Source organism: Protomyctophum parallelum (assembly GCF_964188405.1).
Source record: "Protomyctophum parallelum genome assembly, chromosome: 18".
Classification (NCBI taxonomy): Eukaryota; Metazoa; Chordata; class Actinopteri; order Myctophiformes; family Myctophidae; genus Protomyctophum; species Protomyctophum parallelum.
The window spans coordinates 18720960-18736046 of record NC_139716.1 but is presented as its reverse complement, the minus strand read 5'-3'; the positions used below and the strand labels follow the sequence as shown (position 1 = coordinate 18736046).

Genomic DNA, 15087 nt, shown 5'->3' with positions numbered 1-15087 from the left:
AAATAAACTAAAAAGTGTACATTGAACAACAATGGAATAATTCTGTCAAAGATCCATATATACCAAAATGATCCAATCCTACACCTCACCACTAGTACGAAATGGTACACAAATGGTCTCCTAAGTGGGCGTGGTCACTCCACCACCCCATGCACAGGAATGAAGAGACTCATGCCCTACGTCTGGTCTCCTAAATTAATAATAAAATATATATATAATTTGGGGACCCCCCAAAATAATTTCGGGACCCCTGCCCTAGGGGACCCGGGGAGAACATGCAAACTCCACACAGAAAGGCTCTTTCTCCAACTCCACCTAGGGGATGACGCGGAGGAGAGAACACGCCCCTTGCGGGAATCGAACCCAGGACCATCTAGCTGCGAGGCGACAGCACGCCACCGTGTCCCCAACAACAACTTTAGTTCATAGGGTCATGGTGTGCCAATCTCTAACTCGACGTCGCTTGATTGACAGCAGTGATGACCAATGGGGCCGTGTTCCTCCCCTCATCGCTGACACTCGGGCTGAGGAAGGGGAAGAGCCTCTCGGTGAAACGATGCCCGACGAAGGAGTACATGTGGGACTTGTCCTCCACGTTGAAGAAAGACACCGTGCCTTCCTCATAGTCCACGAACACGCCAACCGTCCGAGGCTTCTCCCGGAGACGCAGGAGGACAGAGGGCGACTCCAGAGCCCGGTACTCGTCCCCGCCCCTGAGCCTCACCGTCCAATAGCCGTTCTCCGGGGTCGACGTGATCATGCCCTTCCTGTTGATGGACTCTCTGACCACGCCCACGTCCCAGAACGTCTTTGCTCCAACGTGGACCTGATGGAAGATCCAGGAGAAAACACGAATGTGAACTGTGATCTATGATCAGAGTTGATACAAGAGTGGGTATTGTTGCAGGCTCGGAGCAGCACTGATGAATGGTGAACCGTGAATGCTGATGAAAAGTGAACCGCGGACATGGTTAGGCAGGCCTCCGTGGGCGTATACGTTGGTCCGATGTACTAACAGTCCGACATGCGTGGCCGGTTAAGACATATGCGTGGCTCGATCATGCGTGGCCGGTTAAGACACATGCGTGGCTCCGATCATGCGTGGCCGGTTAAGACACATGCGTGGCTCCGATCATGCATGGCCGGTTAAGACTCACCCGTGGCTCCTCCGGTTAGGGTTAGGCTATAGGGTTTGGGGTAGGGTGTCGGACTATTGCATGTGGACTGACTATGTCGGTCCAAAGATATGCACCCAGCGCCCAACCATCATGATCTGGTTATTTTCATAGATTCAAGTTAAAGAAATATAGCCTGTACAACACTGACCTGGAAGTAGAACCTCCCAGCCAGGAAGCCCCTCTTTCCCAGAATGCAGAGCACAGGGTCAAAGCGCTGGGGGTTGTCGGGCAGGACGTGCATCAGGTCACCTCGACCCACCCGCTTCCCATCGGCCGACAGCACAATGTTGGGGTGGGCTGTGTCTGGGTCCAACACCACGTCCACTGATGATGGGAGGATGAGTGCATGAATTGAATACATGCACGGGATCAATGAGTGAATGAAGAAATGCATGGGATGAATGAGTGAATGAATTAGTGAATGAATTAATAAATCAATCAAGTAATGAATGAATGAACGAATGAATGCTTCAAAATGTTATAACAAACTGTTTGGGTCTATTGACACCATCAATCAGCAATGATGTTGGGAGGAATGAACAGATACATCATTGAATTAACGGACTCCCTTTAATGTACTGAGTGAATTTGCACATGAATGAATGAATGAATGAAGATTGACTTCAATCAAGTGAAGTAGTGAGTTTTTTTTTTTACAACAACACATTTGGTAAAAAGTAGATTATCATTTTTAGAATGAAGTCATACTTGCATATTTTTGCATCCTCTTCAATTCTGCCGTGAAAAAGAACATCAGATTCAGCAACCATGAAGAAAGAATGAAGTATACAATAGTGTTGCCCAGTAAAAAATTGCCAATCTTCAAGCTCACAATGCCAAACAATACGTTGTGAGTTGGTTAATCTGCTATTTTCGCTATTCTCAAAAACGGTTGCATTTTTTTAGATACCATGGGCTGTATTTTGCGTGTCTTAAGTACCAGGCCTTATTACTTAACTTAAGACCTGGAGGCGTGATCAATGCCATTTGGCTATTCTGAGTGTCCAAAGAACATTGACCACGCCTCCAGGTCTTAAGTTAAGTAATAAGACCTGGTACTTGACCTGGCAAAATACAGCCCCAGCTGATTAAATGCAATATTGATAACATTTTTATGCAGGCAAATAATAGAAAGAAAATACAGCAATCCACAGAGCTTTTGACAAGGTGTAGAATAAAAGTATATTGTTTTTGTTCTGCAAGCCATGCAACCTGAGCGCTATCCCCTTAAATGGATGAGAGGCATGTCACTGTTGTTGTCAGCTTATAGACAGTTAAATCATTGAAATAAGGAACTGTATTATGTGGCTATACCTTATGCTACAGAGTACAGACTAAGTGTAAGTGCTACATCTAGTGGTTGAATGTTGTCTATATAGCACTGGTTCGTTTTAGCCCAATAGAGAACACGTACAGGTCCCAAACTAGTACTTCTTGAACAATTTTATTAGATTTTTCTATTTTATTTATGAAATACTTTTACAAAGAAAATTGAATTGTTTTTTAATTAACGAAATTTTGGTGAAAAGTGTTTTTAGTTCATCATACAATTATGTAAACCAGGCAAATCTGCTGTAACCGCCCCTTGGAAATAAATCTTCCACACCAAAGTTCCAGACTAATATCTACGCATTGATAATAGTCTGGCCATGATGCCAGGCTATAGTTCACCTCACCTTGGTCCTTCAACCTGTCCAACTCATTCCCCACTGTGTCGTCCAGCTTGGACAGCGCTCTCCTCACGGTTCCCACACAGAGGTCTGAGCTGACGCCAGTCTCAGACCATTCTCTGGTGGGAGGAAGAGAGCTGAGAGATGGGAACCTCTGCAACAGAGCAAATACAATAAACCGCATGCATCAGCAGCAGTGTTAGTTATTATCCCATGCTTCCATTAGAACCTGGGGACACTGAACAACTTATACAAGCTTCATTGGATAAAGACATATACATTCAATGCATTTCAACGAATCTGTAGGTCTAAGGTTGAATTCTAAACTGAAAGAGGTGATTTGGATCCATAATTAATCTAGAACAACATCTTGAGCCACAGTTAATCTAGAGCCATCGTTAATTTGGACCATTACATGGTCAACACCCCACAAAACCCACTTGTTTAGGCAGGCTGACCTCTGATGTCTCTGCTGCAAGCTGTACTTACATGTGATCAAGTCAAGTCATTAAACTTTATTTCTAGAGCACATTTGAAACAACCAAGGTTGACCAAAGTGCTGGACAGCATAAAAACAAACAGAAAATGCACAAGAAGATACAGTACATTTTTCACTAAACAAAAAGGTCTAGAGTCGCATCTAGATTCACAATGAAACTACATCCTGATTCACAATCATTCTAGATACATATTTATAGATCCACACACATCAGTAATCTAGATACAGACAAACTCTTCTAATTCCACAGTTAATATACAGAGTTAATCTATTCTAGAGGCATGCACAGTTAATCCAGAACTGTGCATTTTGTCTCCTTCGGGTGGAAACCTCATACTGTATGTCCATATGCGCCGTTACTTTTGCTACTTTTGTGCTTCATTTTTGGGGGTACTTTTGAGTGGTACTGTACTGTACTGTACTGTACTGTACTGTACTGTACTGTACTGTACTGTACTGTACTGTACTGTACTGTACTGTACTGTACTGTACTGTACTGTACTGTACTGTACTGTACTGTACTGTACTGTACTGTACTGTACTGTACTGTACTGTCTCTCCTCCCATGGCCTCTGTGTGAGAGGCTGTGCCATCCAGTGGTATTGGCGAGGTGTTTCAGCTTTCCGTGCTCGGACACGTGCGTGGACACGTACACATACACATACACATACACACATAGCTACGCAATGGAATGGCTGCACCACTCAGAAACACAAAGTTAGACTATGGAGATAGGAGGTTAATTCTGCCCGACACAACAATGAGTTGTTTCCGTATACCTGCAGCAGGTGGAGGTGGTCCTCTGTGTGCTCCAGCTGCTCCAGCTCTCCGCTCCTCCTCTGGAGCTCAGTGATCTCCTCCTCCAGCTCCCGGAGGAGGCCCTCTGCCCTCCTCTCTGCCTCCCTCTGCTTCTCCTCCATCTCCTCGACGGCCTGAGCCCGGCTCTTCTCCACGGAGATCCTCAGAGACGCAAAGACGCGCTCGCTGTCCACCTTCTCGCGCTTTGCGCTTACCTTATTAAGATTTACCAAAATAAATCATGTATTGATGTGGTAAGAATATTTTATGATCCGTTGATTCATTGAATCCACAGGACAATCCAAACCCCACAGGAACTAACTTCTGTGTCATGTATACTGTCCTGCTTAGATCTTTGAAAGTATTCAGTCAGTCAATCAATCAATCAATCAAAGACAAAACTCACTCTGCCTTGCTCCAAACATTGTTTAATATCCTCTGCTTTCTTCAGCCTGTCCTGGATCCGCTGCCCAAACTCTGCTTCCTTATCCTTCATCTGGACCTGAAACACACGTGAAACACACGCACGCACACCCACACGCACACCTCTGTGTGTTTATATGCATTTAGGTATATATTAGCTCTGTTCCATAGCCTTCCGCTTCGCAGAAGGCTATGCGACTTTACGGTTTGAATCTCAAATCGAAATCAGACCAGCCTCTCCTCTTTAGTGGAAATCTCACGAACGTTTGACCTACTCACCAATACAAACACGGGTTGTGTCAATAGAAAGCCTACTTTCCTTACTGGAAGCACTCTGAGCCCCCCACCACACGTATAAACTGTACTTTTTGGCCAAAAGGGGATTTTGTTTCCACCGTAAAAAAAAACATTTTTAGTTACTCCGCTGCGCCCTCTACTGATATTGCCCAGAGAACTGCCTCATAGAGAATATTTTTCCTCCGGTGGAAAAAAATCCCTTTCTGGCCAAAAAGTACCGTTTATACGTGTGGTGGGGGGCTCAGAGTGCTTCCACTAAGGAAAGTAGGCTTTCTATTGACACAACCCGTGTTTGTATTGGTGAGTAGGTCAAACGTTCGTGAGATTTCCACTAAAGAGGAGAGGCTGGTCTGATTTCGATTTGAGATTCAAACCATAAAGTCGCATAGCCTTCTGCGAAGCGGAAGGCTATGGAACAGAGCTAGGTATATATACTGTATATCTGATGATGCTCTCATGTTCTGTTTGGGTCTGGGTGAACTCTTCTGGGGGGCGAACATCAACATCAAAATGATTAGTTATTGTTATATTATGTTACAAACCTTTATCTCCCCGCTCTCCTCCTCTATGGTGACGGTGCGGTGGGCCTTGTGCTCCGTCTCCGCACAGAAGCGACACACGCACGTGCCGTCGTCCCGGCAGAACATGTCCAGCAGACTGGAGTGCTTGGTGCAGATCCGCTCCTCCAGGTCGCACACCGGCTCGATCAGCTTGTGGCGCGCCAGCGCGGCCACCCGGCGGTGTGGCTCCAGGTGGTCGTGGCAGTACGACGTCAGACACACCAGGCATGACTTCAGGGCCTTGATTGATTGAATCATTAAAAAAATTCAAATTCATTCAATTCAAAATACACTAGACCTGTACGTGCCCGTCAGCCACCGGCCTACTTGAGAACGATGCAACTTGGGAACCTAACAATACCTGTTGTCAACTCGTGATAGCACCCGTTTTAACTGTCTATGTCCCTTTTGTGCCCATACTGTATATGAGGATCTCTGTAGTATGCAATACCCATTGTCATAGCACCCATTTTAACTGTCTGTGTCCCACATGGAGATCTCTGTATCTGTCTGTCTGCCTGCATGTCTCTAAAGAGTGCAAACTGACTGTGAAAAGTAGAGTGGTTAAGTAATCAATTTGCAGGTGTGGGGTTGCCATGGCAATCAATTGGCTGAGGCAGAGGCTGGAAATTGCACAGGTGAGGGGATTTAGGCTGATTAGGCCCACTGACTTGATACCGGGCACAGCACTCCCTGTGGCGGTGTGGAACGCATATGTTGAATGTGAAGTCGGTGGGGCAAACAGTTCTCGAGTTACGTGCATTACAACCGTACACACACACACACACGCACGCAGAGACGTGGCGCATTTATAGTAGGATTTCAAACGGAAGCACAAGTCACTACAAGAACTGTTACTGTGGACGACACCATGATTAAGCTCACACGTTGTGTACAACAGGGTCCACCATTTTCAATTCATCAGAACATTTAGAGACTTACAAATATAAGTTCATAACATGTATAATAATACCTTGAGCTGCGCCACGGTCCCCACCAGACACACGTCGCACGCCACCTCGTCCGGCGCAACCACCAGCGGCGGAGGCGCGTTTAGCGGCGGTACGCCCGCCGCGGAGCTGACGCCAGCGGCCGCCATCGTTCCGAACATGTCCACGAGCTCTTTGAAGGCCGTGTTGACGCTGATGACCGGCCTGGCAGGGAACGCCTTGTCGCACGCGGGGCACCGGCACGCCGCCTCGCTGCTGGCGTGGCCCCAGGCGCCCCGGAGGCAGGCCTCGCAGAAGTTGTGTCCGCAGGGCGTGGTGACCGGATCGGTGAACACGCGCAGGCAGATGGAGCACTGGAACTGCTTCTCGCACAGCAGGCTGTCTCGGCTGGCCATGGCTCTGGAAGGCGAGATAACAAATAAGGGAAGCGTTGAGTGAGTTGTTGTTTGATAGAGGAACTGTAGAGCAGTGGTTTTCAACCTTTTTCATATCAAGGCCCATTATTTATTTGCCATTTGATGACATTTAGCCTCTCAGAACCAATACTTGTCGTTGGATTCTTCTGCTACATTCTCCAATTGTGTAGATCAGATGTCCTTAAAATTAAATCGGATGTTTAACAATAATTTAACTCTTCATTTTACGCTCTCAAGAATGAAAGATTTATAAGCGTTCATTTGGTTACCAACTCTCCAGCACGTAGCTGGGGACCACCTGGAATCCCTTCAAGGAGTATAACACGCAAACAACAATGCCAAACAAACAACAGTGACTTCATGAGAAGTACTGTGCGGTCCACGGTTATTACTTGCGCAAGCAGAGCGCGCAAGTAATGTGATCGGCCTGGTCCATTTGTCGTGACAGCCGTTCCGCCATTTCAGGACCCCCCCAGAAAAACATCAAATCTGTGCCCGTATTGCTGGACCAATGATGACGAAATGACCATATCTCTTACGTCATCATTTAGAGCTGGTCATACACGTATTTCTTACGTCATCATTTAGAGCTAGTCATACACGTATGTGTATGACTAGCTCTAAATGATGACGTAAGAAATATGGTCATTTCGTCATCATTGGTCCAGCAATACGGGCACAGATTTGATGTTTTTCTGGGGGGGTCCTGAAATGGCGGAACGTTTTTTTTGCTGTCACGGTTTTTGGACCAGGCCGATCACAGAATACCGCTAATCAACTTACAACTACACACTTTATACAGTATAGAGTATAGAGTATATAGATATACGTATATAGTATATGCCTATATACGTATATAGATATTGTATAACTGCTCTCAGTAATGACGTATGTAATACAACATTATGATTCTGGAATGTATAAAAGTCACAACGTGTCAAAAATGTTACCATAATTATTAATATTAGTGTGGTTTGCAAAATTAAATATATATCTAAGTATATAATTATATATGCAAAAACTAAGTTATAATATCGCAAGAAGCTCAGTCATTTAACACTCTCCGAGAAAGACGCAGACAGACTTGGCCATATCAACAATCCAGATCATTTGACACGTCCACGGGGGAAGGCTAGAAAGGGTGAAAGACTCTCAGGTGTACCAGTTAGCTGGGGTGACTCTCAGCCAAAGACTCTCAGCTATTCTATGCACAGTGAAAGAAGGAAGATATTGAAACCAGGACTCTCCGAGGAAGACGCAGACAGACTCGGGCATATCAACACTCCAGATCATTTGACAATTTCACACGGAAGCCTGTTGTAAACACAGATCTAGATCAATAGGACACCTCCACACCGAAACTGACATATCAACAATCCAGATCATTTGACACGTCCACGGGGGAAGGCTAGAAAGGGTGAAAGACTCTCAGGTGTACCAGTTAGCTGGGGTGACTCTCAGCCAAAGACTCTCAGCTATCCTATGCACAGTGAAAGAAGGAAGATATTGAAACCAGGACTCTCCGAGGAAGACGCAGACAGACTCGGGCATATCAACACTCCAGATCATTTGACAATTTCACACGGAAGCCTGTTGTAAACACAGATCTAGATCAATAGGACACCTCCACACCGAAACATACAGAAAAACAATGGAACTATCTACAGATATACCTTCAAATAAAAGGATGAAGAAGGACCCCGTAATTAAAATCTCAGCATTAAGTTCATTATCATTTGGAAGTCGTGAAAGATGGAAAATCTGTGGAAAGGTAGTTACTAAAAGTGAACAACGTAAATTTACTAACGGAATATACTTCTTCTTTCGGATTACAGACAGTACAGCAACAATTAAGGTAACAGGATTTACTCAAGAATGTGACAAATATTTTAATTTGATTGAAGTAAACCAATGTTATTTCATCACTGACGGACAATTTAAAGAAATAAATGCAAAATATTCTACGGACTATATTCTACGGCGAAAAATTTGAAATTATACTGAAAAAAAGGAAGAAAACCAAAGAAATAAGTTCATAGTTCTAAAACATGGACTCGGTATTATGTACAAAAGATGTAAAGAAGCTGTCATTCAATTTCATAAATACAATAAAGAAACGGAAAAGGAAAAACACTTCCGTGCTGAGTTAATGTTGTATTTACCCTGGCGAAATGAAGAGGATGATCTAATAAGTAAATACATTAATTATGAAAATCATTATAATGCCAAGATTGATGTCATTTTCAAAAATGAGAAGAAATACAGTATAAATCCAGAAGCAATAGATGCAGCTATAAGGAACCTTGAAACTAATGGTCCACCGGAACATGCTTGGGAAAATATCGCTCCTTGTACGGAACACGAAGAAATACTTATACGAAAAGAGGATGAAGAGACGGAACGAGAAATAAGTCAAGAGGACCTGGATGCTAACACAGAACTTGTATCTAGCAAACAAAGACACTACACAAGGGATCTTTTCAAACAAGAAGTTAGGAGAGATATATTATCTCATCAAGAATATTGTAAAATGATGAGATCATTGAACCAGAAACAAAAACAATTAATGGATTTCCATCGTCAATGGTGTAAAAATACAGTTATTGATTTAAAGGAAGGAAAGAAAACTGTCCCATATCACATCTTCCTTAGTGGATCAGGTGGGGTAGGAAAGAGTCATCTTATTAAACTGATCCATTACGACTGCATGAGATTATTCAAAACAGCCAACTTCATACAACCTGATGACACTATTTCTATGATTACGGCATCAACGGGAATAGCAGCTTTCAATATTAGAGGTGTGACACTCCATTCAGCTTTATCTTTAAAATCATCGAGATTTGGAAATTCTTTCTTACCACTGAATCAAGAAAAGGTAGCATTACTAGAAAATTCCTTACAAAATCTGCAATTATTAATTATAGATGAAATTTCTATGATTGGTGCAGACATTTTTCTCCAAGTACATAAACGATTGAGTCAAATTAAAGGCACAAATGTTATGGAAAATGGCTCAAAGGTACAAGAACCATTTGGCAATGTATCTATTTTAGCTGTTGGAGATCTATTCCAATTACCACCAGTAATGCAAAAATACATCTTTCAAGGTACAAGTAATGCAATTGCAAATATATGTGGTAATGGATGGGATTCATTTAAATTGTTGGAACTTAATGAAGTAATGCGCCAGAAAGATGATTTGAACTTTGCTGTAATGTTGAATCGAGTCAGAGAAGGAAAAATAACAGATGAGGATATCATCAGTTACAATCAAGAGAAATAAATGCTAATGCTGATAATTACCCAGAAGATGCACTTCATGTGTTTGCAGAGAATAAATCTGTCGATGAACACAATAACTACAAACTTGAAAAATTGAATATTACTATTTATCATATAAAGGCAGAAGATAGTAGAAAAGATAAAGACACACGACTATTTGATCTGGATTGCACAAATAGGAAACTATCACAAACAGGAGGTTTACCAACTACACTCAGTATAGCAATTGGTGCACAAGTGATGTTGACTACTAATGTAATGGTATCTGATGGATTAGTCAACGGTATCAGAGGATTTGTTGAGTATATTGACTTTGGGAAAAACAGCACGTATGTTACAGTAATACTCGTTAAATTCCAAGACATATGTTGGTCTTAATGCGAAGGCTAATAGTACCTATAAAAAATATCCAGAAGCAGTTCCAATTTACAGACATGAAGCTATCATTTTCCATGGAGGCAGAAAAACAGGATCAACAAATAGATTTCAATTCCCGTTGACATTAGCTTGGGGATTAACTATTCATAAGGTCCAAGGTTTAACTATACAAGAGATTGTCGTATCTATGAAGGGCTCACATTTTAACCCGGGACAAGCCTATGTAGCATTCAGCAGAGTAAAAAGGATAAAAGATCTATATATACTTGACTTTAATCCTACGAAGATCAAAGTAGATAAGAATGTAGAGAGAGAAATGATACGATTACGACAATCACCTCTTGAAAATCCTAATATACGTAAAATAACTCAATTACCATTAAAACATTCATTAAATATTGGATTATTGAACGTCAGAGGTTATCTACCACATTTAGAAGATATAAACTCAGATTCCCAACTCGAAATGTTGGATCTAATAGCTTTTACTGAAACACACTTAAAGAAAAATAATAACATTACTTTTAAATTAAAAACAACGAACACGAATTACAATACAATGAGGAATGACAGAGAAAAAGATATAGGTGGGGGAGTTATGTTTGCTATAAAAGAAGATATTTCCATTGAAAGAATTCCAACTGAAAGCAGGATATTAGAGAAAGTAGAACATATATGTATACATGTAAAAGATAAAAATCTATATATCATTCTTATGTACAGATCACCTAAAACAGACCTTTCAAAATTAAACACATTTCTCGAATACATGATACAGTACATATCATCTCCGACTTCTGCAATTTTGATAATAGGAGATTTCAATGAAGACCATAATACTGAGATAGAAAGAAGTATAAAGACCTACATGTCAAAATTAGGCTTTAAACAATTAAATACAAATCCAACTACAGATTACGGAAATATTTTAGATCATGTATATTTTAACAAATGTGAAAGTATTATTATAGAAATTGAAGTTAGAGACACATATTACTCTGACCATGATTTAGTATTAATATCACTATAGTCTAACATGAAATAGATTTAAAATTAAAATTACATTTTTAATTCAATTTATATACTTTTTTTTATAGGCGTTTACATACATAAATTAGATAGGTAGTAAATAGTTACACCTAATAATTACACATTTCAAATGTTCCTTCACAGAGATATTGAGATTCCACCGTTTACAGAAAAAGTATACTGTATAACATATTTTAATTCAGTTTATATACCTTTTTTTTTCAACACATATAAATGATTTATTTGTCTCTGAAAAACAAAAAATGGATCCAGAATATATCTACAACAATAAAACAGTATTTCTTATATAGATAGAAACTAGAATCATACTTAATACTAAATGATTACATGTATAGTAGGTAGCAAATAATTACATCTAAACATTAATCATTTCAAACGTTCCTTCACAGAGATACTGAAATTTGGCAGTTTACAGCGGGCGAAAAGATTACATGCGCGCTCTGCTTGCGCACTAGTTGGCCATTTATGGCCTACTAGTGTGCAACAAGCAAGTATGCACTCGACAGAGTGCAGTTCTAGTTATATAATGTTATTAAGTGGTATACACACACTCACCTTTACAACGTTGCATTAAATTATTGCCTCACATATATATTATCTATCTCATTGGTTCTCCAAGTGGGGTCCATGACCCCCCCAGGGGTCCTTGAGGGGTTCCAGGGAGTCCAGCTATTTTTAACATCTTAGGTGTAATGTAATCAATGTATTTCTGAGAAAAGAAATAAAGGTTGAGGGAGTGAATGAATGAGAGGGAGACGGCCTGGGTGTGTTGTGTTTACCACCGCCTGCCTTCAGTCACTTTTCAGGACTCACGTGGTGCTGCGTTGGTAAGGCTGCAGTATACACACCTTTGTTGATCCCTTACCAAATGCACACACAGACAGGCACACCCTGCCTTTCCACTGAATCACATAAGCAATGAGCTCATTACAATGATGGCTGTGTACAGTTGTACACCAGGGAATTATGTTTTTTTTTGCTAATGTAGTACAAGCCTATTTATCTGGCCCGAAACACAACTTATGTGTCTCAAGTGTTTTCCACTGCGGAGAACTTGTTAAAATGACTTATGTGACATAAGTCATTATAAGTCATCCGCAGTGGATTTGTAAAAGTTACTACACATGCAGTGGACCGATATAGCCTAATTCATCAAAGTCGACTGTTATTGAAAATAATGGGTTTCCATAGAACACACACACACACACACACACACACACACACACACACACGTGGGCTTGTGCACACGCACACACACATATCTATAGGCCTACCTACATTTTATGTTTTTATAGGTCCTAAAAACATTACAGCCATATTCTATTCATAATACAAAGCCCCATTGTGTACAGTATACTCTAACAAGTGTGCGTATATAAATCAGATAGCGTAGGCCCAAAATCCTAAATAGTGCAACTTTTGCCTTTTTAGCACTGAAAACATATTGATCATCAATCATTACAGGAACACTTCTTGCAATGGCTGTTTATACTAGTCAATGTTGGTTATGTGCTAAAACATGTTTTTTCAGGCATTATTGTTAACAAGTTAACGTTTTTCTATAGTATAGTGCTGCAAGTGTATAGCTGGAATCCTTTGCTTCTCAAATCTTCCAGATTACCCCTATGTATTGATTAGGCCTACTATTTATTCTAGTTTTGATTTGTGTGATTTTGTGGTTTATCTTTTTATATTCTATTTGTACTTGCCACCACTTGAAAAAAGAATACGAAATTGAAAACCGAGATGTAAATTATAATCCAAATGCAAATGTGGACCATTTATCGTACTTAAAAACACACACAAATAAGTGGTTTACTATTAGCCTACTTCATGTGTTATCCTCTGTGTATACATTATTTACATATAATATAATGAATGAATTATTTCCAAACTTACACTCACTCGTTTTTGCTGATGCTAGTTCTGCTGTGAATGCTGTGTAGCTGGTTGTTGGCAGGTCTTTCTTTCCACACTGTTGAAACACTGTGTGTGCAGCAGGTGACTCCACCATGCACGGCGTCAAGACTGACTGATGAATGAATGTTCATTTAGTGTGGCCGTAAAAACGGGAACATGAACGTCAACAGTTACTTAACGCTGTGCACGTTACGCCTATCCCACTCGTCAACAAGCCATCATAGTGCCCGTCTGTCTCCCTGTCTTGTCTGTTGGTCTGTATAGGTCTGTACACTGGCTCAGCATGACTAATATAATGACTGATGTCATTGCCTATTTCTCTGTCGGTCTACTCTACACAAACCTTCCTACAGTGGAAACTGTTACTGTTACCACTGCAAGGCCTGTTATTAGCTTGCATAATACTTTAGGGCAGGCTATACTAATGCTGTGTGCGATATTCTCACACTAAACGTCTTGTGTGTGTGTGTGTGTGTGTGTGTGTGTGTGTGTGTGTGTGTGTGTGTGTGTGTGCGTGCATGCGCGATGGGCATGTCTGTGTAAATAGCATTACCACAAGATAATGTGTGTTTTGATGGGCGTGACTGAAATATAGTTCAAAGTTTAACATTTTCCATTTGACACACCTACAGTAAATGGCCTGCAAACCACCTGACCTCAAGAATGCAGCTCTGCATTACATGCACACGAGCACGTGCACACACACACACACACACACACACACACACACACACGCTCACGCACACATGCACACAGTACAGTACACATGCAAACATATCTGCATGCATTCATTCATACTGTACATCCACAAAAATGCATACAAATTTGTAATCATGCCTACTGTGACCATGCCTGCACACAGACTTACTTACAGGCACACACACACACACACACACACACACACACACACACACACACACACACACACACACGCACGCACACACACACACACACACACACACCCTGACAGATAAATATTGTGAAAATAGCAGATCTACAAGCAGCCATGTTAATCCATTCTGCTTACATATAGCTGTGACTTCCTGCACAGAAGCCACAGTCATGACTATAGGTGATGCCTTACTGTCTGACTCTGACCCCACTAGGGAAGACCTGAACAAGGCTCGTTCAACATCATTCTTTATCTTGACCTTCTAGTTTATTTGTGTTGGTGAAATTGAAGGGCCTGTGATAATGACTTAATCGGATCATAGGAGATGCATGTGATGTGAATGCTTTTACAGGTCTGTAAAAAACCACTAAAAGGAACCAGCAGCCATCAGTACCTGATCAAAGGTTAGACTGAAAGGCAATTTGTGATTTGTATACGCCGGTTCGGCCTCCCCTGTTGAAACATAGTCACCTCACAAGAGGACCTTCTCTGTTTTGCTATAGACTCATTGACATCCCTGCCTTTGGTGACTGATATTGTCCTTCTAATGATATTGTCCTTCTAATGAACGTTAGACTCGTTGAAACACACGTCCCTGCTTCTGGTGACGGATGTTGTCCTTCTAATGAACGTTAGACTCGTTGAAAACACGTCCCAGCTTCTGGTGACTGATATTTTCCTAACTAATGAATGTTAGACTCGTTGAAAACACACATCCCTGCTTTTGGTGACTGATATTGTCCTTCTAATGAATATTAGACTCGTTGAAAA

The 15087-nt window shown here is 41.4% G+C and overlaps 1 protein-coding gene across 2 annotated transcripts; it reads right to left on the bottom strand.

The window, feature by feature from the left end:
* Window positions 1-227: 227 nt before the first annotated feature.
* Window positions 228-13645, bottom strand: LOC310875333 (E3 ubiquitin-protein ligase TRIM39-like). 2 transcript variants are annotated; one of them, XM_083788531.1, is made up of 9 exons: window positions 13410-13645; window positions 6399-6774; window positions 5408-5665; window positions 4552-4647; window positions 4127-4360; window positions 2855-3002; window positions 1887-1913; window positions 1327-1502; window positions 228-826 (listed from the first exon to the last, which is right to left on the bottom strand). In XM_083788531.1, the coding sequence occupies exons 1-9, from the start codon at window positions 13553-13555 to the stop codon at window positions 449-451; spliced, it is 1839 nt and encodes a 612-aa protein (XP_083644657.1). In that variant the 5' UTR covers window positions 13556-13645; the 3' UTR covers window positions 228-448. The 2 variants fall into 2 exon arrangements, with proteins under 2 accessions (XP_083644657.1, XP_083644658.1); XM_083788532.1 differs by having other exon boundaries at window positions 13404-13526.
* Between the last annotated feature and the right edge of the window lie 1442 nt (window positions 13646-15087).

Coding starts and splice junctions, on each gene's coding strand:
- LOC310875333 (XM_083788531.1), bottom strand. CDS start 13,555: ATGAACATTCATTCATCAGTCAGTCTTGACGCCGTGCATGGTGGAGTC. Junction 4,648..5,407: donor AGGAGAGCGGGGAGATAAAG/GTTTGTAACATA, acceptor CGTGTGTTTCAG/GTCCAGATGAAGGATAAGGA. Junction 827..1,326: donor CTGGGAGGTTCTACTTCCAG/GTCAGTGTTGTA, acceptor ATCTTCCATCAG/GTCCACGTTGGAGCAAAGAC.